Source organism: Macrobrachium rosenbergii, chromosome 20 (genome assembly GCF_040412425.1).
Source record: "Macrobrachium rosenbergii isolate ZJJX-2024 chromosome 20, ASM4041242v1, whole genome shotgun sequence".
In the NCBI taxonomy this organism is placed as follows: domain Eukaryota; kingdom Metazoa; phylum Arthropoda; class Malacostraca; order Decapoda; family Palaemonidae; genus Macrobrachium; species Macrobrachium rosenbergii.
The window spans coordinates 19,410,119-19,432,500 of record NC_089760.1 but is presented as its reverse complement, the minus strand read 5'-3'; the positions used below and the strand labels follow the sequence as shown (position 1 = coordinate 19,432,500).

General features: G+C 36.3%; 1 protein-coding gene across 1 annotated transcript; it reads left to right on the top strand.

Annotated features, from left to right (window-relative positions):
- The first annotated feature begins 18,458 nt into the window (after nt 1-18,458).
- Nucleotides 18,459-20,519, top strand: LOC136849111 (uncharacterized). Its single transcript, XM_067122079.1, has 3 exons — nt 18,459-18,693; nt 19,376-19,560; nt 19,878-20,519. The coding sequence occupies exons 1-3, from the start codon at nt 18,507-18,509 to the stop codon at nt 19,989-19,991; spliced, it is 486 nt and encodes a 161-aa protein (XP_066978180.1). The 5' UTR covers nt 18,459-18,506; the 3' UTR covers nt 19,992-20,519.
- Nucleotides 20,520-22,382: the final 1,863 nt, after the last annotated feature.

The window sequence follows — 22,382 nt, the reverse complement described above, 5'->3', positions numbered from 1 at the left end:
AGTAATTTGAAAGGAGAGAAGCTTAAATAGAAAAAAAATTTTTTTAAGTTGAATTTGAGAGAAGAAACGATTATTTGGGGCGGCGAGTCTTCCTTCCTCTCAGGTGACACCAGAATCACCAAGAAAAAGTTCCTGAATACCAAATTGTATTCAAATGAGTTTATGTCACTTCCAAGGAAACAATTTCGGCTCACTTTTGTGAGGATTTTAAAAGAGGGGAAAGATGGCGGCCGCCATTGGTGAGATGAAAGAAGACGGTAGAGATACATATAGATGATGTTATTGGATTAAAACATTTAAATGATCTATTTTGTTATTGCTGTAGAAGCAGATTCTTGCAAGAATACACAACGTGTAGATGTACTGCTGGCCACTATTATCTTTCGAAATTTAAAACACACCCATGTAAATTCACTTAAATATAACGATAAGGTTCATATTGAACGTTTCCTCATTTTGGGCTTAAATGTTATTTCGTGAATCATTTCGCTACAGTTTGAGGCTTCACTTTTAAATACATCAGACACCAGTCTGGTGGAGATGAGTCGGAGGACACGGTCCGGAAAATAGATATTGGTTTTTGTGAAGACATGTGCCGTAAAGCCACTCTCTAAGTTTTGTTTTAGCTTTTATTTCACTTTCTCAAGATTAAAGAGCTTGTGTTGCAAGTCGCAAAGCCGTGGCAACGATACAGATGCGAAAAATAAAAAAAATCGTGATTTATAAGTGGATTAGTTTAAACTAAGTAACTATGTTGTAGGTAACTGAACATTACTGTTTAGTTTAAGTGTTTCCTTGCATTTTTAAATGTTAGAATTTATGGGTCCTGAGATGTGTATGCCCAAAATATTATTTCAGCGGACTCATTTGAAAGATTGTGACCATCGGCGGAGAGAGAGAGTTTAGTTAATCATTGAATGCGCAAATTCTTTTAAAAATGAACAAACATTTGATGTTCGTGAAGGTTTCAGTGTCTTACGATCTCGAAGAAAGAAAAGATTTCATGGAAGAAAAATGTATTTATATCATGCACTACCAGATATTTTACCTTTTTCTTGAAATGTTAAAAATATATTAATTACCTTGGCACCTGACTGTCAGCTGGTCACAGGGAAATGAATTTTTTTTGCTAAGTGTGAATTACAGAAGAGTTCACAATTTCCTGAGAACACTTACGAACAAAATTACAAATAAAAGTGAAGAAAAATACAAACGTGTAAAAAATTCAAATCCTTGTCACTGGACCCAAGCGCACGATTTATTAATTAATTTAGTTTTTATAATAGTAATATATATTATTACAAAGATTCTGTCTTTGCAGTAAATATTATACACGGTAAATACTGTGTCATTGAAATAACATATTTCAGTGACAGTGTTTTTTCAAGTATGACTTTTCTTCATTTTATCAGCGGAAAATAACCGAGTTATGGACAAAGGAACAGTTAATATTGTATACGCCATAATCGGTTAAAGTTGAACCTTAAAGTGTACAAACTTTCAAACTGTATGTGTGTGTGTAAGAGAGAGAGAGAGAGAGAGAGAGAGAGAGAGAGAGAGAGAGAGAGAGAGAGAGACGGAAAGCCAAGCCGTCCCATCCAAACAGTGACTGAGTAAATCCGTTGTTTATCCAGGATAAACATCCAATTACAGCTTAACCGTATTTTATCAGGGTAATCTATATTCTCCCGGCAGCTTCTCTTTCCCTTACTCACTTTCTGTTCTCTCTCCCTCTCATAAGCCCACGCGTCCCTTTCATGTATTCGAGAGAAGTCAGGGCATTATAGTACGAAGAGTTACGCTTTTTCGCAAGTTACTCAATCTATTCTGTAATGAGATCATGTTCCGTCCTCTCTCTCTCTCTCTCTCTCTCTCTCTCTCTCTCTCTCTCTCTCTCTCTCTCTCTCCAAGAATGTATGCCTAATTTGCCACGGGTAAAATGAAATTTTACCTGTTTCTCTAAATAATGGTTTGATACCATGATATGGAAATTTTATTTTCCTTTCAATAAGATAAAGCTTATAAAGTGCACGAACAAATGAAGTCATTCCACAACGTAAAAGATATGGCTGAATACGAAGACCGCTTTTGGCAATTTTCTTTTATTATTTATTTTTTTATCTTTGTACTTGGAAGAGTTTAAATGTTAGTGAACCATTTCTTAATACTGCTTCAGGAAACTAACTCCGAGTTGTCACTTGATTTTGCTATAATTTGATTTAATGCAAGGCAGAACCCAATAAGGAAATAAAGGACAGATTAAACCCATAAGAGTTATGATTAACTGTTTTATATTATTTTATTAACTTATTATTTTCTACGTGTTTTGACCGAAGCGTTCTTTTACAAGTAAAAAACCTCCAGTCCTTGTTTCATGAGAGTGATTGAACATTTTGCAAAATAATGATAAAATAAAAAGAATAATAATAAGGATAAGAAAACAAATTTCTTACATGAAACAAAAAGATAACAGACTTAGAAGAACAATAATGCAAATGCGGAAGTAACAGTAAATACAAATTAGCAAAACAAGCCAATGCCTCTAAACAGCAATTTATTGCACTGAGAGATAGTGGTGAGAAAGCTTTAATTAGCCTACTTCAAATTTATTACGACAGGGAATTTATTTATGCGTAAATATAACAGTAGGATAATGTTACCCACTTTCCTTTCGCCTCGCACAAACAGGCATCCATCTGTAACTTTCACAATAACTGCCACCAAAATGAAAGTAAATAAACCTTGTTCCCTTACATGAGAAGGGAAAAGGTACAGAATGCACCTTCTAGATAAAGGGAAACTCATATTTCATGATCCGTAATTCCTGTCGACTTTTTAGTCTTCTGTCCGCACTTTTTCTGTCCGCCCTCAGATCTTAAAAAGTGCTGAGCCTAGAGGGCTGCAAATTGGTGTGTTGATCATCCACCCTCCAATCATCGAATATACCAAATTGCAGCCCTCTAGCCTCAGTAGTTTTTATTTTGTTTAAGGTTAAAGTTAGCCATAACCGTGCTTCTGTCAACGACAGAAGATAGGCCACCACCTGGCAGTGATTAAAGTTTTATGGGCCGCTGCTCATACAGCATTATACCGAGGCCACCGAAAGATAGATCTATTTCCGGTGGCCTTGATCGTACGCTGTAGCAGCTGTACAGAAAACTCGATTACACCGAAGAAATTTTGGCGTATTTTGTACTTGTTTATTTCTTGCATCTGAATATATTTTTAATTATTATTATCTACTTCTTTTACCTTGTATAAATTTGTTATAATTTTTCATTAACTGACATTTTAGCCCCGGTGTCAACGTTCATTTCCAATAATATTGCAGCCACATGTCACCATTACTATTTAATCATACAAAATGTACCATTATGGTCATGAATAGAGTGCAGTCATATATCATATTATAGCCCATGGTTACAGTGATTGGTCACTGTTGCATTATATTTTGTAACATATGATCAACAGTGTTCAGCAGTCTTTACACACAGTATGGCAGTTCCGTTCCATGGGTATGAACGGTATTCTGTCAAATATAATGTAGGGCCATGGTATTTTAACTGCAATTTTTGTTGGGAATTGGCCAAAATGATCGCTAAGATTATTCAGTTACATGCACTGAAACCCCATGGCCCCAAAGCTACGCAACGATACGTATTTCAGACCTGATATCACCAGCGCGCTGAAGAAGCGCTAAGATCATCATTGTCATAATGAGAACCAAAATCATAAAAATTCCAGTAGGCTATTTTTTGACGTTAAGTCTCCGAATGCAAAATGCGAAAATATGAGTGGTGATGTATACGCATGTACGCAAAAGTACATACGGTGTAACACAAACAAACCCGAGTCATTGTACAGCAAACTTATGACACTCTAAAGACAGAGTACCTAGCAAGAAACAAAATATGTGAGTGGCAGTGATGGGGTTTGATTTAATTTCTTGAACTTGAAGCCGTCAAGCCAAGCACTGAGGCACTTTCGACCATTCAGCGCTTAAGTTAAGTATACAAGAGGGAGTTGGGGTGGGTGGACAGCAAGATACAGTGTTCCGCAAAATCAAAGTGATGAAGCACGAGGAAGGTGGAACTGAGAGAAAACCGCACAATTGCAGTAAATAAGTATTAGTTATGGAGGTTAGTGAACAATACTGAAGAAAGGAAACTGGAACGGAGGTAAAATAAAAAGCTAGGGGCTGAAGGGATGCTGCAAATACCATTTAGTAATGCCTACAGTGACCGCGTGAGGTGCACTGACAGCACTATCCCTTTACGTGAAAAAAAATAGATGTAAGACAATTTTTGAGGTGAAATTCTCCCCATCAGGCCTGTGCCCTGACTGACTCGGAAATGTCTGGAAAAAATAGGAAACCAATGGAGACTAAAATGGTATCCGAAAATATAAAACTGTCATCAGGTTGATGAGAAAATAAAAACTCTCCATTTTAGAAATGCAGTTGATTTCCTAGGTGAACGGGTAAATGGTTTCAACGAATTCGTTTTTATGACGAAATTATTGTTCGCCGGAAGAGGACGACGGAATTTGCCTCTCAGCCATTTTTTTTATTTCGGATCCTTGTAACCCTGAGCTAAAGGTGAGATAAATCAGCGAGAAAAAGTCCCTGTGAGGCATTGGAGCCGAATTAGATTTTCAAAGGGGTAATTAGGGCTAATGATTTTTTGAGAGGTCTGGAGTTTCGATGATGAAAAAAAAAAGTAGAAAAATTTCGCACAGGTACTGTGGAATTTTTCTAATAGAATATTGTGTACAGCAAAATTATATAGATTTGATTACATGCTATGATGTCTTTAGACATTTACTTCCTTAAAGAGAAAACACTGCAAACCATTAAAACTGCAGTATCCAAAATACAAAGAACTTGTAACGAAATGCGCAGAAATAGCAAGGCGTAGCTTATCAGCAAATATCAGGTTTTTAATATCAGGCCTACACCAGAGTGAAAACTCACTTAAACTTCACTTTTGTATCTATATCTGTAAAAAAAAAGAAAGAATACATAGATTTATGTAACATAGATTCTCCTGCGATAAAATAAGGGAGCTTTGGCTAGTGTGTAGATCACGCTGAATTAGCGAAAATGAAATTCAAGGAACTTTTGAAATATCTATATGAGATTATTGTTGATTAGTATATACTTTGATTTTTAATTAGCTTTTAGCTCAAGCGAATAAGATAGATGAAATGTAAGGGGGAAAGTAAGCCGTAAATATTACCACTTCTTTTATTATTAAAGGAAAATTTCTTTATTAACCATAATGCACTGTCTTTATTTTCTCGAAGAAACTAAGAAATCTGAATAATAAAATAAACTTTTATTACATATGATTCCATGAAAGTGTGCAGGGGTACGTGCATACCCACAGGCAATAGGGTTTGTCTCATAAAAGACAAGTTCATAGTCATGTCGGCATTAATTTTGAATCAGGGTTGAACTCCTCATGACTATAACTTGTACAATATTTTCCGTTGCTTATAAAAAAAGCCTCATCAGTAACATATCAACCCTCCATACACACACACACACACACACACACACACACACACACACACACACACACACACACACACACACACACACAATATACTGAGCTACTTGCCTCTTTAACATATTATCTTGCTTCCTGGACGAGAAAGCACTTTCGTCCCACACATAAACAAGTATATGAAAGCAATATGTACATCCTTCCACCTACTCGATACATCTTTGTATTACGCATTTATCGTCATTTCAACTCTTACCCCGCACTTGTTGCGCAACCATTATTGCTCAGTATTCAGTCATTTTGCTTTCATTTGCTGCACCATCCATATTTGACTTCCATTAACCCTTCTCTTTTCTTTCAAATACTTGCATATACCCTGGTTCCTCCTGCCTGTCTATTATTCTGTGACACCATTCCACTCATCTTGCCATAATCCGTTATATCGACTCCTTAATATCTAAACTAATCAATCAATGCCTTTTATTCAACATCCGTATTCACCGATAATTAGTGATACTGTTTATCAACTCTTCTACCATCCTTAACTTCTCCCTTGCATTTTGTAATTATACCTTTTACCAACGCTTTTAGCCTCTTTCTTTTGGTCCTCCAGTTTCTCTGCAATATCGTCAATCAACTCAGTATCATCGGCAAATATCTGCTACCCCACGCATTACGACCCGTTGTCTTTATGTTGATTTTGCCCCTTCATCTGTCGTCCTTTCATCGATATTTAATATATCCCATTTAATATATTTCATTGATATTTGATATATTCTGTGAATATATCAAATATCCCAAGAGCACAAAAAACACCCGCCTCAGCACGAATTTCTTCATCAAACCAGTCACTCCCCCATCTACGTATTCTGACATTTTCCTTTCTACATAAAAACTTTTAATTGATTTCAGCAAAAGACTTTCTACACCAAACTCCTTAGTTCCCGCCAGATTATACCTCAACCAGTTAAACTATAAATTTTTTCAGGGCCCTTAACTAAACCCATGTTGGTCTTCTCATATCGGTCCTATTGTTATGTATCTACCTTATTATCTCAGTTAAGCTTCTACCATACACTTTCCCCTGTTTACACAATAATGTTGCGCCCCTCTACTTTTAATAGTCACCTCCATCACGTTTTTCATAACACAAAAGGACAGTTACTCTCCTCACCCATTCCATTGGACTCTTACCTTAATCCGGCCTTATCTTACACACACTAGTTAATCATTCAGTCACGTTTACACTACTATACTGCAGCAACTAAGTTACAATCCTATCAGCTCCCTAATGTCTCTCCATTCTTCAGCTTCTTAATTCCAGAAGAAGAAGCATTAACCAACTTCTACAAATATATATATATATATATATATATATATATATATATATATATATATATATTATATATATATATACTATTATTCATATATAACAAGTCGTTTCTATTTTCATATTTTGGTCTTTATGTTTAGCTCAACTTTTACTTGCCCTCTTTCTTTTTTAGATGTTTTAGTTTCTCTTTTAACTCAGTTTAGGTAGGTCATGTCCGTCTTTATAGTGATTTTTAAATTGTTATTTTATTTTGTGTTTTTTATATAAGATTTTAAGTCATATTCTTCTAAATTACAGCCTTGAAGATGCAATGAGATATTGCGAAACGCCGTTGGCAAAGTAAACTGTTGATTTTATATACATGCTGCCTTTTCCTGGATGCCCCTTGATATATATATATATATATATATATATATATATATATATATATATATATATATATATATATATATATATATATATATATATATATATATATATATATACAGTATATATGTGTGTGTGTGTGTATAAAGCATGTGTGACCATATATGTATGAGAGACAGAAAAGTAGATAGGGAGTAGGAGAGAGAACTATCGTTCAGTCAGGCTTCAATTATAAAAGCTAAATATTCCCCAGCTTTCGAAATGAAGACGAAATAATATCTTCTAATTAGCTCAATTTTTCATGAGGTTTACCTTCCCAAGAAGTTCGTCTAAATCGTAATTAATGAACTCATGAAAGCCTAAGTACTTTGCAAATTCTCAGGAAAGTCGACAATAACTGATGAGAGAGAGAGAGAGAGAGAGAGAGAGAGAGAGAGAGAGAGAGAGAGAGAAAGGGGGAGGGGTTAAAGTGTTTGAAATCTCTTGATTCTTGCTGCACAGTAAACGAAGTCGTCCGTCTGCCAGTGAGGATATCGCTCTGAAATGGTGGAACTGAGAAAAAAAAAAAAAGGAATCACGACGAACTGACATGGTTTACGATTACATAAAACTCTCATTAGGCTGATGCAAACTGGAAAAAAAATCTTCATATTTTAACAAGTGAGTTGGTTTAATGGGTTTACCGAGACAATTTGTCTAAACGAATCCGGATTTTTGACGAATTATTATTCGCGGAAAAGAGTCGAATGATATTTATCTCTCTGTCTTTTTAATCACACCCATGCTCTCAAATTCCAAATCTTTGTAGCTCAGAGTGAAATATTTGTTCATTTCCTGGATTAGGATGAAATTGGACAGGAAGATAGAAAAAGTCGTTTTGTCGGGGACTGGTGCAAAGGGGATTTTTTCTGATTTTGGTACATGGTGATTAAAGGCGCTTTTTTTTTTTTTTTTTTTTTCCGGCCAGCAGAACATTGACCCCTGTATAAGATTAACGAAGTTTCAGTTACTTGATGTATAGACAAGAATATGTTACCATTATATTCATGCCTTATTTACAAGCATATATAACTAAGAAACAAAACTGATCTTTGAATGCTTTTGATTTCTGTTATTTTACGTGAATTTATTACAAAGAACAAAAGCAGCTTTCAACACTTCCAGCACAGGGGAAATGAGGAACGGCATTTTTTTTATTATCTCGCTATCCTATTAAGAACTGAGATCAGGGATGAACAAATCCATTTTCTGGTCATTACTCGTAGAAGACAGGGATATAGATTCAGCGATAAGCTGTGATATTTAGGCTCGCAACCTCATCCAAGAAGCAAGTGCTTAGTACTACGGAAGGGTTATATCTCCCATAGCTCCCCCATCCCATACCACCCTCGAAATTGCATACTGTAGGTATACAATAAAATAAAATTATTTGATTAGCCCTGCTGATTATGACGGCTCACAGCTTATCAAGACTCCTGTAGTACGTACGAAACGACATTAATTTGCCCTTAATCTTCTGAAGTCGGTGACTTTCATGCAGTCGGTTTTGATTGCGCGACCACCATGATGTCTTCTTAAGCAGTGGATGACGTCACTTGAAAGACCTCTGTTGACTTGATTTGCTTTAAACGACTGTACAGGGGAGGAGAAAAAATCCTTTAACTGTAAACGGGACTCGGTTGAGAGAGAGAGAGAAGAGAGAGAGAGAGAGAGAGAGAGAGAGAGAGAGAGAGAGAGAGAGGCCTTCCACGAAATAAAAAACATATCTTTATACATTAATAAAACCCATAATGGGATATTACTCGTATGGAAATCGGATGCTACCTGGATTACTAAGACATGATTACGTTATCAAGAGGGTCATTAAGGACAAAATGGGGGCTTAAGGAATAAATAGAACCATTAGAGGTTTCCCAGTGAAAAGGCTCTCTTTTCAAGATGAAGCCAAATTATGGAAGAAGAAGAAGAAGAAGAAGAAGAAGAAACAGAATAAGAATAAGAAGAAAACTGGTAATCGAACAAAATTACTGGGAGAAAAGAGAAAAAAAGAGTTTTCGAAAGATTTTTGTAGAAAACGAGGCCTTCACGTCAAGTAATTGAAATTTTATAGATTTTATATAAGTTCATGATTTGTTAGGCGCACTCGTTATAAGTTTAGTAATATTAAACATATTTTATTTCGTCTTGATTTGGTATTCAGGTCAACGTGGCTGTGACCATTAAACTTATTTTCTTTACAGCTACCCTATTTTAAGGAGACTGGTCTTTAGCTGAAATAACGATAATAATAATAACTAAAGGATATTTAAGAAATGCAGAAACAGTTCCAATAAATTTTAATTCATATTTTTTCTACCCCCATTTAATCTCAGGAATATTTTTCCCCAGGTTTTGGAAGCTTTTAGTAACATTGCTCTCTTCAACGCTTGATCCCCTTAGGGGGTTAGTGCCTTCAGCACCTCACGTGGTGCACTGTAGGTATTACTCAATGTTCTTTGCAACGTGCCTTCGGCCCCTATCTGCAACCTCATTCATTCCTTTTGCTGTACCTCATTTCATATTCTCTTTCTTCCATCTTACTTTCCACCCTCTCCTAGCTATTGATTCATAGTGCAACTGCGAGGTTTTCCTCCTGTTACACCTTTTAACCCTTTTACTGTCAATATCCGTTTCAGCACTGAATGACCTCATAGGTCCCAGTGCTTGGCCTTTGGCCTAAATTCTATACTCAGTTTAGTCAGTTCAACGCTTGATAAGGGAATATAATTAAAGTATTGAACAGATGAGATCCCCTGACCCAGGGCCCAAGTTCAATTCTGATATCAGAAAAAACTAAAAGCAAGTTTGCTTCTATTTGCACCATTGAAGGTAGAGTAGGCATTGAAGTGACACAGGTGAGTCTTTGGAACTTCAGATATAATTGTTAAAAGTTATTCTAGGTTTTAGGTCGCAGAAGAATAAAGGCAAGAATAAATATAACAGCGCATCTATTACATAACTGATATATGTCTAAACAGAATGTGGATTGTAATGATAATAGCTTTGGTTATGATGCAACTTAGCTTTGATGTACAGTAAATACCCAATTTAGAAATTAATCCGAAGTTGCTACCACTATTAACACATTTCTCTCTCTCTCTCTCTCTCTCTCTCTCTCTCTCTCTCTCTCTCTCTCTCTCTCTATATATATATATATATATATATATATATATATATATAAATTACATATATATAAAAAGAATATGTGTATATATGTGTGTGTGCATGTTCCAGGATAACTCTGCAACGCAGTGAGCAATTTCAACCAAACTTACTATCTGGAAAAGAATACTGTGGGGGTAAGGTATCACTAGCATCAAAGACCACCAAAGGGGGTGGGGGTTGGTGGTGGGAAAAGCTTCCCTGAAACGGGGCTGGTTCTGCCTGTAGACTTAGTAATCAAATAAACTTTTCAGGTTTATTATACCTCATTTCGGTAAACATATGACTTCTTATCTGGAAAAGAATACACTGGGGGTAAGACATCACTGGTACCATAACGGGTGGGGGTTGGAAGGGGATGATATGTAAAAATGAGTGAAAACGACATATATTAATGTCTAATCCATAATTTTCGAGGTCGCTGAGATGAATAGTGACACTCCTGATGCCCTTTAAGTCCAAGTTCAGCCCGATAGGAATTGGGGTTAGAAGGGGTAAAATATAAAATGTAAAAAATGCTGGGCAATTTAATTGAATCAACTATCTTAACAGGAAAGGGAGAGAGTGAGAGAGAGAGAGAGAGAGTGAGAGGGAGAGGAAGTGAGAGAGAGAGAGTAGAGGGGGTGTTAGGGAGGAGAAAAAGGGAAAGAGTGAGGGAGAGTTGGAGAGAGAGAGAGTGAGAGGGAGAGGAAGTGAGAGAGAGAGTAGAGCGGGTGTTAGAACTTCGTTCCAAATCATAATGTGAAATTTTCATTCCAGTCTCTCTTTGCCGTCTTTTTCCATATCTATCTCCATTCCAGCGTGATCCTGTTTGTTGATATCCTGCGTGCTGTTGTGATCGGTTCACTCCATCCATCTATCTATCTAATATCTATCAGCCAATTCCAACATCAAACGGATTAAATTCGTAACAAGCCAAATGGTTCACGGTGCATTTGCCTTTTGTTTGCAGAGCGCAGTTTGCCGAGAAAAAAAATATCCCTTAGAAAAATAAAGATCCTTTGAAAACAGACTTCCGGCAATTCACATCGCGTATTGTTTCAGAAAATATAATGGCAGGCGAACGCCGAGTGGATGCGGAAACGGGAGCGTTAGTAAATTACACGCTCCGCGTGACGCTTTCAGAATTGACTCCCGACAACAATTTGAAACGGTGCCTTCAAATTTCAGAGCGTGATTTTCAGTGAAGGTTAGGGCTTAGTGCGCTAAAGTTTCTGCTGGGTGTTTTGGAAAAGTCTGCATAATTGTAATAATTTCTTCAAGTCTTGATTGTTGCAGTTGTTGTTGTATTTATTTATCCTATTTATTCAAAAAAATATTTACTAATATAGTTTCCTAAAATACCTACATGAAACGTTTATGATTGCTATCCAGATCATTTAATATATGTATATTTCTCTGTGACAGGGAGAAAGCAGTCGATAAAATATATAATAATGAATGATATTAACACGACACCAGTGAAGCTTTCTTAACGTATTCCTGTTATCTGTACTAGAGCTATCGTTTTGCGAATTATTTATATATAAAGATAAGAAGCGTAGCTGCTGATTTTTCACACTTATAAATAAGCCAAAGACCCTTGACCCCATCTTGACATGCAGGAAGCTCAAATGAATTTGCCTGGTGCTTTAGCTATTATCCACGGTTCGTAATATTATATAAAAAAAAATTCCATCAGACTAAGATATAATGACGCACTTGGGTAGTGACGAATATTTAATTTCACACATATGGTCCTGTATTTTCCAGTATCAGTTTAAATAACGCCTGCTACTTCGTTGACGGGAAAATATCTTCTAAATCATTCATGCAAGATTGCAGCTATTCCTTACCCTCCATCCGAGCTGGCGTAAAAACCGCAAGAGTTCTTAAGTGGACATCGTCAATGCACCTACGTGGTGCACTGTGGGCATTACTAAAGGATGCTTGTGGCTTCCCTTTGGCCCCCAACTGCACCCACTTTTTGGACTTTTACTTTGCCTTCATTCCTGCTTAGAAAACCGCCATATGAACTTTTTAACTCTCGAAATGCTGAATGATATTACAGGAGATATAGTTTTCCTAGCAAAATTTTAATGCCCTTTTGTGGCATTCTGTCAATAGACAAAAAAAAAAAAAAAACATTTATCAGAACTTCATTTCTCTCTAGGCAACCTTTAAATAATTAAAGTATTCGAATTGAAAATAATTGTACGTGACAGTAATTTCATTTGGAACCTGTTAAATGCAAACCATGTCTACGAAATTGCAGGTCAAAATTCCTTCTTCGCTTCAAGAACCGCTATTAGAAAGTTACTTAAACTCTTCAGAATTCCATTACCAACAAAACTGACTCGGATGTCAAAAGGTCTGCATCAGCCCAACAACTTCAAAACTTATCCCTCAAAAGTTATTTGGTGTTTTCTGAAACAAAAGCAAAAAAAAAAAAAAAAAAAAGGCAAGACAGAATAACCTTCATATCCAAGGATCCCAACTCACTTGCAACTTTTTCGGTCATAGAACTGAACAGTTCCTTTGAAGGTGCTATACCCCGCATGTATCTACGTAGCCTTCCTGCAAGGAGCTAGCGCCGTTAGTGAACCTCACGTTGTGCCTTGTAGGCATTACTGAAGGATGTGTGGAGTTTCCTTTCGGCCGCTAGTTGCAACCACTTTGTATTGTTATAGTTTACTGCCATTCCCCTTCCTTCCTTCGATCTTGCCCCCCCCCCCCCCAACTCCCTAACTGCTACTTCACAGTGCAATTGTCGGGGTTTCCTTCCAGTTTCACCATTAGGTCTTTTTACTTCCTTCGTTTTCCGGATCTCTTTGTCTTGCTGTCCAACCACTCCAACTCTCCTTTGGCTTGACAGCCTAAATTTCACAAATCAAATCAAATCACTCTGTGCAGCCTAATGATTAGCATGGAGGGGAGGCCCGTCTTTGCTAAGTACAGTATAATAATCTCTCTCTCTCTCTCTCTCTCTCTCTCTCTCTCTCTCTCTAAATACCACAGGACCCAGACTCTATCTGTGCAATGATAGAAGAACCCTCCATTGTTTGATTAGTAGATACAAAGGCGTGCTTTAAGAAAAAGGAAAAAAAAATGGAGAAGCGGAAGAGCTCCCAGTTCCTAGAAAACTAAACTTCATGTTCGGACCGAAGAAGTAGGTAAACACTTGACACCACCAAAAATATGAGTTTCACTTTACGTAAAAACACTGAGATGTGATAAAATCCAGAAGGCGGATCTAGCGTAACCGAATGGCTACTGAAAGAATTCTAATAAATTAAGTGGCAATAAAAGAAATAGTTTGTATGCAACGAATGTTTCGGATTTTGCTCATTTATCTTGCCGCATTCCTGATAAAACATCTTTACCAATGAAAAGATGGGAATTCCATTATGCGACAGATTATCTCAGAGTGAAAAGCAATGTAGCGCGTCTCTAGAATTATCAGCTTAGTGGGCGGATTGCCATTCAGGGGAAAATTAACAAGAGTAAAAACAACAAAAGTAGAAAAAAATTACACGAGAAAACCGACATACTTTTTAGAACTACCGTCATTCATTAACAGAAGAATATAAAAAGATAAAAACAAGACAAGTATCGCGCCGTAATTTTACTTTAGAGACTGATCATATACACTATAACAGAGGCCGATTTAGGTAGTCTGCTAAATCGCATTGTATCGATAGTGACTTAAGCATTAAATTATATACAAATTAGTTGGAGGAAAATGGTAGCTCGAAGCCAGGATGCATTTTCCCCAGATGTAACCAAGTACCGGGACCTTTCCCTGAAAAAAGCGGGACGCCATGTCTTAAAAACTAATCATAGAATTTTCTTGAAAATAATCTCATTATGTTTCTCTCACCCAAATTATTCTAAAGGTTCCGAATAACCTAGCCCAACCTAACCTAACCTAGGGGCATGGCAAAAAACCGGGCCTGGTGTAATACTAGTATACATCTCAGGAATTAGCAGCCAGGATACAGTGAAACATAGGACTAACAACCTTGTCCAAAATTCATTGTTCAGAAACAGCCTGTTGTGATATAAAAAGTGCTGAAATCACATTATTGTTTTGTTAATCTAAGCAGAGAATTAAGTGCCTGGTATCAAGAAGACAGTAGTGATCATAGGCTACCAAGGGCCTGGGGAGAGCTTTCGCATTCCAAAAGATCGCTAAGGACCCGATGAATATACATACTGTATATATATATATATTATATATATATATATATATATATATATATATATATATATATATATATATATATATATATATATATATTATATATAGTTCCTCATTGGACTGGTCGATATCGTTCTCGGCTAGCACTGTGCTGGGCCCGCGTTCGATTCTCCGACCGGCCAATGAAGAATTAGAGAAATTTATTTCGGGTGATAGAAATTCATTTCTCGTTATAATGTGGTTCGGATTCCACAATAAGCTGTAAGTCCCGTTGCTAGGTAATCAATTGGTTCTTAGCCACGTAAAATAAGTCTGATCCTTCGGGCCAGCCCTAGGAGAGCTGTTAATCAGCTCAGTGGTCTGGTTAAACTAAGATATACTTAACTTTATATATATATATATATATATATATATATATATATATATATATATATATATATATATATATACGAGTATATATATATATATCATGGTTATTCCTGTGACTTAGGAAATCACCGAAGAACCATTGCTCCTTCTTCCTCCTTTTGGGAAAGCCCGTTATGGCTTCCTCAAGTCAAGATCTCATAAGTTTTCCTTACTTAATGATGTTTCGTGTAAGCGTCCCATAGAAATACGAGAAGCTTTTGTTGAAGTACACGAGATTTCTTTATCGTACACATTACAGTAGTCTGGTAGTGGAATAATGTTCAGCTTTGTGAATTATCCTCGTTACTGCAACCATCACTTTCAGAAAAACTCGCCTCACGTTTTTCTCTCAACTTCTCATGTCTATTGTTGACGGAACTTCTGCTTATACTTTTCGATCCCTTTGCTCATGGAACTGTCCTCTCGCCAGCCTTTTCCATCGTCTAATCAGCAGCATTATGAATTCTATTTTTTAATGTGTACACTTACTAATGGGTCGTCAGTGTGTAATATTTTCATATAATCTCCAGCGAATGTTGTTTTCATCCCCTTTAGATTATTCACATTTTTTCCCTATTCAGTTTTATTTTCAGGGAATTTGTTAGTCAGTTGTTTTTGAAGGAAAACCTATTATTTTATTATATATTCGTATCAGTTATTTTTGAAGTGAAATATAGTTTATATATATATATATATATATATATATATATATATATATATATATATATATATATATATATATATATATATATATATACACGATATGCGTGTGTGCGCGGGCATTTGTGTGCATATGCTTGCACGGAGAAATCTAAGAGCGAAATTAAAGATGTAAAACAAAATTATACACAAATGCCTGAAAAGTCTAAATAGGTCGAATAGAAATAAACGATTTAATTGTTACGGAAGCCTAATAACAAAAACCTATTGACTTGAAAACATCACGATCGCTTGACCATTTCAAAAGCCGATTAATGACTTCCGCCAAATAATAGGGACGTACTCATTTGGCCCAATCATTAACGCACAACTAGTCCTCAGTCGTTTATAATTATTCCACGAATGGCGATTACCATAAAATTACGGAATTCTTCCTATTTTTTTTTTTATTATGAGAGCACGAGGCAATTATGAAATAATTCAGAGTATAAGCGGAAATATATTTCTCGTCATTAGCATGTCTAAGTGATGGCTACTGCCGTTGGGTGATTCTGCACCATGCAGATTTATCTCGAGTGACGTATCAACGAAAATATCCCGTCCTGGGGCAGTGCCATCAGTTCACCTCGCGTGGATCGTTGTAGGCATTACTCAAGGGTGTCTGCTGCGTCCCTTCAGACCTTAGCTGCATCCACTTTTACCCCTTTACTTGACCTCCTCTCCGGGTTTCTTTCTTCATCACCTCTTTTCTGGATCTCTTTTATCTTGCTGTCCAACCACTCCAGCTCCCTCTTTTCACTGTCTTAAACGCTGAGTGGCCGAAAGTGTCCTAGTGCTTGGTTGGACAGCCTGATTTTCATAAATGAATTATTACTTTGACAGTTTAACAACTCAGTGGTTTCCCGAGGGGTACGGTCGTTCAGATACTCGAGGAGGCATTTGTTTTTTTTATATAATTTTAGAATGGTTCTACATTAAGCCTCACCTTGAATGGTATAATAACTTAGTCATCTCGCCTAGAAAAATTCAAAACCTCCGTTATGCAGTCTCATGTGAATTATACAATCATTCAGTAGTCTCACACTGAAATGCCCTGAGTCTTCAGTCTCTCAGTAAGAAATTCCATCAAAATTTTTTTATGAAGTCTGTATTTGATTCATGTAATCGCTTAGTAATTACACTAAAACCACCATAACCCATGGCTTAGTTTCCTTTTTATTTTATTTGCTTTATTATTTTTTTAGTTCTCGCAGTTGCTATCATTGCCACATACGAATAACTTTCGTTTCAGTATAATCACCTTTCTCTGAACATTTTCAAGAAGTATGGATTTAATGTGGGGTCATACAAAATATAACGTATATTTCTCAAAGATAATGATATGATTAACACTGTGGGGCAAAGAACCATCAGACATAGAATTCTGTGGTAGAATTCAGTTTATAAATAAATGGAAATATTATAGTAAGGTAATATTGAAAAAATCATTCAGTCTTTACTTTAGGGCTTGATACCACTACCCTCCAAGCTTCTGTGTGTTAATTTTAGAGTTGTCATAATTATATGAATTAAAAGACGTAGTCTCTACACAGATAATTTAAATTTATCATAATGAGCAGATTCGATAATGAGAGGTATGATCAAACGAATCTTGTTCAATAACAGGCCAGGTATCATTAGAGGCCTTCTATCTCATTTAACAGATAGGCGAAGGACAAAGAAGGATACCAAAGTTAATGATTTGAGGACATGGGAAACTTGAAGGTACACTGTAAAAAGTTAAAGGTACAGAAAGGGTATAACGATGGAGCTGAGGTATATATACAAGGTAAAACACCCCAATGCTCAAAAATACCCCTCTGCATCAGGAGGCAGGGTATTTTTTGTGAATAATATACCTCTATTACACTTTGTCTCAAAATGGGCTTGGTAAGTTTATGTGATCATGTCATGAAATGAACTTTTACTCTGTATTAAATCACCACATTGTTACACTGATAGTGTAATGCACCAAAAAGTTACTAAAAACATATTGGTTTTGAGTTATGGATAGTTTTGAAGCAAGAATTCCTACTACAAATGCAGTACTTGGCAATTTATATTGTTGCCACGAGTCCCTTTGATTACGCAAACTGCAGTTATAATATATACAGTCATATATATACATATATATATATATATATATATATATATATATATATATATATATATATATATATATATATATATATATATATATATATATATATATATGTGTGTGTGTGTGTGTGTGTGTGTGTGTGTGTGTGTGTGTGTGTGTGTGTGTTACACAGACATACGCATATGGCAGTGTAATATGTTCGTTGTCCCGTAATTGCGCATGTTGCTGCGCGCCGCGACTCGGGAGCGGGAAATTTCAATGGTGTGCTATGCAATGTAGATAAGGTGTTGTGTGATGTAACGCTGTTTTAATTGTGGCCTCTAAGCAGTAATTAATCGTTATCAGGAATATAATATCTACATCGTGAGAAATTACTCTCACAACGATTTTTTCAGTATTTTGTGTATTCACTTGTTTCCATATTATCCATCTCTTTCTATAGAGTTATTAGTAGCTTATGTCAGTGAAATCATCCCACCTGCCCAGTTAAGGCGCTGTCACACTATATAGCAATATTTCCGTTGACTTTGAATTTGACGTCAACTTTTAATGTTTTGACGACGACTTTTTAGTGTCGCCGTCACGAATTTTGAAAGCGATAACGATCGAATTCAACCCACCTCTCCCTCTACCCTACTCTTCCGTCGACTTTATCGTTTGTTTACATGTGGGAGGGAGGGAGGGCGCGCATTTCAAGACATCAAGAGAAAGATGGAGGGCTTGGTACAGTGGACAAGGTCATCAGAGCAGTTTTTGGTAGAAGATTTGAGGGGGAGACGATGCTTATGGGACCGCAAGCATCATAGTTCTATGAAAAAAGGTCTCAAGATGAAGAATTATGAAGAAATCACCAAGCGACTCGGGGAAAAGTTTCCGGAACTTGCTGACCTTCATACAGGTAAGTCTGCTACTACTCTATATCTGGAATATCAGATTGTCTTATAGCCTAGGTCTACTCTCGTTGTGCTATCATGTGTGCATTATCAAATTACATAAACACAAATCTGTGATATTTTAGTGCTTCTCTAGCTTAATTTAGGCTAGTAGCTATACTAGGCAACAGAACCTGACTGGGTAGGCTACAGAACCTGACTCTGGTTAGGCTACAGAACCTGACTCTGGTTAGGCTACAGAACCTGACTCTGGCTAGGCTACAGAACCTGACTCTGGCTAGGCTACAGAACCTGACTCTGGCTAGGCTACAGAACCTGACTCTGGTTAGGCTACAGAACCTGACTCAGGTTGTGTAAATAAAGTTAGGACTATTCTATTTTTCAGCGGCAATGCTATGCCTAGACCTATATAGGCTGGTCTAGAAGTAAGCTATTCCTAGCCTAGTTTGAACTACTGCCGACTGTATACTAATTAGCCTAGAGAGCTTGGGTTATCCTAACCTAATTTTTCACACTTCACCTAATATTTTAAACGTGTAGGCAAGTCTGCAATCCATGCCCTGAAAGAGGACATCATGCTAACCTAGCATGAAACATTTAATATACCTAAATAATTTCTGTAAAGATATTTAGTTCATTAGTTAATAATTTTTATATCATGCTAAATATATGTTTTTCCCCATTCAGATCAAGTGCGGGCAAAATTTAGTAATTTGAAGGGATACTTCATCCATGAATATAAAAAAATTCAGGCTGCTCCAAGTGGTTCATGTGGTAAACCAAGCTCCAAGTGGGAATTGTTTGATTTGATGTCTTTTTTACATGATACAGTGGCTTCACAACCTACATATTCCAGTGACATTAATGAACAAGTAAGAGTATAGACATATGTGTATTACATTATTTACATAGCAGTTTAATAATAGGTATAATTACTTGGCATTTAAGAATCAAATTTGCACAATAAACCTGCTGTAGGCCCAGGTAAGCAAAAGTGTAAGGTTAGGTCAGTAAGGTCAATAGAAAAATCTAATATTTTTGTTAAGTAAAGGGAATTATGCTTGCCCTTCCATAATCTTAAATTATCAGAATTACTAATGCATCATTACCTAAAACTGATCCATTATACAGCAGTTTATGTTATCAACATATTCATAATAGAGTAATATATATATTTTTTTATTTACAGGTAAATCCTATAGATAATCCTCTAGTTATTGAGGTTACTCAAAACACTTTTGATGAATTTCAAATCGAGAGTCAAGTACGCATTCTTCAACTCAACCTGTGTCCCCAGCTTTGACCTTTCTAATGGAAGTTCTGATCGGTCTGTTGCACCAGCAACTTCCGCAACTTCATCTCTACAGAACCAAAAAGCAAGTAACAGTAGTAAGAACAGGAAGCTACAAAATTCATTTGAGGAAGAATGCTTGCAAACCCTCAAAGAATTGGGCAACACCAGTACGCCTAACGACCTAGGTTTCAGTGTGGGAAAAGCAGTTGAGGTTTGGATAAGGTCCCTACTAGTAAATGGACAAAAGGTTGCAGCAGCTAGGATTTCCCAAGTCGTCCTGGAAACTGAGCAGGAATATGGCTTACCTGATGATAAAGTAGGTTAACAGTAGTTATCAATTTGGTGCTAAATTCTGTCAGTATTTAATCTCTGGTGGTAATTTGAATTTCAAATACATGATCTGTAAGACCTCAGGCTTTCTAGTCTAATCAAGTTCCTGTAGCTGTAAACATTTTGTATACAATAAAGTTCAGTCTAATCAAGATTGATGTCATGCAGCTTTAAACATTTTCTATGTAATAAAGTTGATTAAAGCAATTTCAGGGTTTGTTTCTCCAGGTATCGCAGGGTACATATTTAAATTCCACATTGCTCTTCATAACTTTCTTATAAGTACTGAGGAGTAAATAATAGCAATTGAACAAATAATGAATTTTATTTTAAGATTACTGTATATACAAATGCAAATATTCGAAGGCATATGGGAGAAAATGTCCACTAGTGCATATAGGCTCGTTCATCTTGGAGTGGTACTGCCCCTTCATTATTAAAGTAATAATCCATTAATGTGTTCCTTACATTTTGGGCATCACTGGTACTACGTCCGCCATGTCCAGGACTACTATCCAAACCACTGTTTGATAAACCTCTCTTATTTCAGGGGTGCATACAAATTCTTAGATTGTGCACGGATAGAATTATGTAAAACCACTATAGCAAACAAAATGTCCTTTACATTGTTTGGACAAGTTTGGATAGGTTTTGATAACACCTTAAATACTACTGAATGATACCAAAGGCATTTTCTGATGTGCGCCTTGCTCTTGACAACCTATAATTGAATATAGTTTTTACTTTGTTTAATTCCCTTCCTGGGAAAGGTTTCATCAAATAGGGCTTAATTGGGAATGCCTCATCACCAACAATGACATATGGGCTTTGCTTATCAGTGAAAGGTAAGCAACATGATGATGGGATATTTAAAACTTCACTATCTATTGCTTCCTTTTAGGCTACACCTATCCCAAACCCCACCGTCGCTGGCTCTTCCATTAGCACCTATATTTACATACAGGAACTTATAAGATGCATCAACAAATGCCATCATGATCATACTAAAATGACCTTTATAATCATGGAAACCAGCACCAGAATGGGGGCTTTGCATTTAGCACCCTTTTCCCATCTAGTGCCCCCTATGCAATTTGGAAAATTCCATTGCTGGAAATAATGCAGAGCAATTTCATTCCATTCCTCAGGAGTTGATGGAAGTTTTAAATATTCTGTTTTCATTATGTTGTATATGGCTCTGCATGTCTCTGGTATGAGGATGAAACCAGATTATGGCTAATCCGAAATTGATACCCAAGGGAAACTTGTGATTCTCCTGAAATGAGAGAAAAATTCCCTTAGCAATAGTATAAATATATATATTCCTAATGTACATACTGTAAACCTTGCATTTTTGCCTTGACATATTGTACTACAGCTTATCTAGAATTATCAGTTAATTAATAACCATACTGTCATCAACTATAAAGTTTAAAATATAATAGTGCAACCACAAAATTTACTTTTTTTATTATAAATTGTGTAAACACGCAATTATTTTTTAATTATGTTACCCAATTAATAGACAGTATAGCTAGGTTAGGTTAGGTGGTTGTTTTGAGATTGGTAATACTTTACTAACCTAGCCTAGGCTACTTTGATGCCTGCCATTAGGTTGCAGTCTAGTCTGGGTAGCCTTATGTACAATTTTATCGAATACCTTAATCTTAATCTTGGCCTTGGCTAACTTATGCCAAGACCAAATTTGTCCTTTCCTCCCCTGAAAATCCAAAAATGTACACCAGCCTAGACTAAGCTTACTTTTTCCTACAAGAATCTATCAAACATGAATAGCAACCCAAAAACGAACAGTGTACAGATACAAAATGATCAGCATCTTTCATGCATAACCTAATTAATACACCAAGCCTAGGATATATTAGCCTAGTCTAGGCATAAACAATTCCAAGTAACATAGCCTACCTGTTGCTAAATAACGAAGAGTGAGGGTCAATCGCTGTGCAGCAGACACAGCTTTCCTCATTTTAGTATCAGCTTTTTCAATGTGAGGTGTCACCAGGTTTAACAGATGAGCGAACTGTTCTTTCGTCAATCTAATCCAGTTCTTCA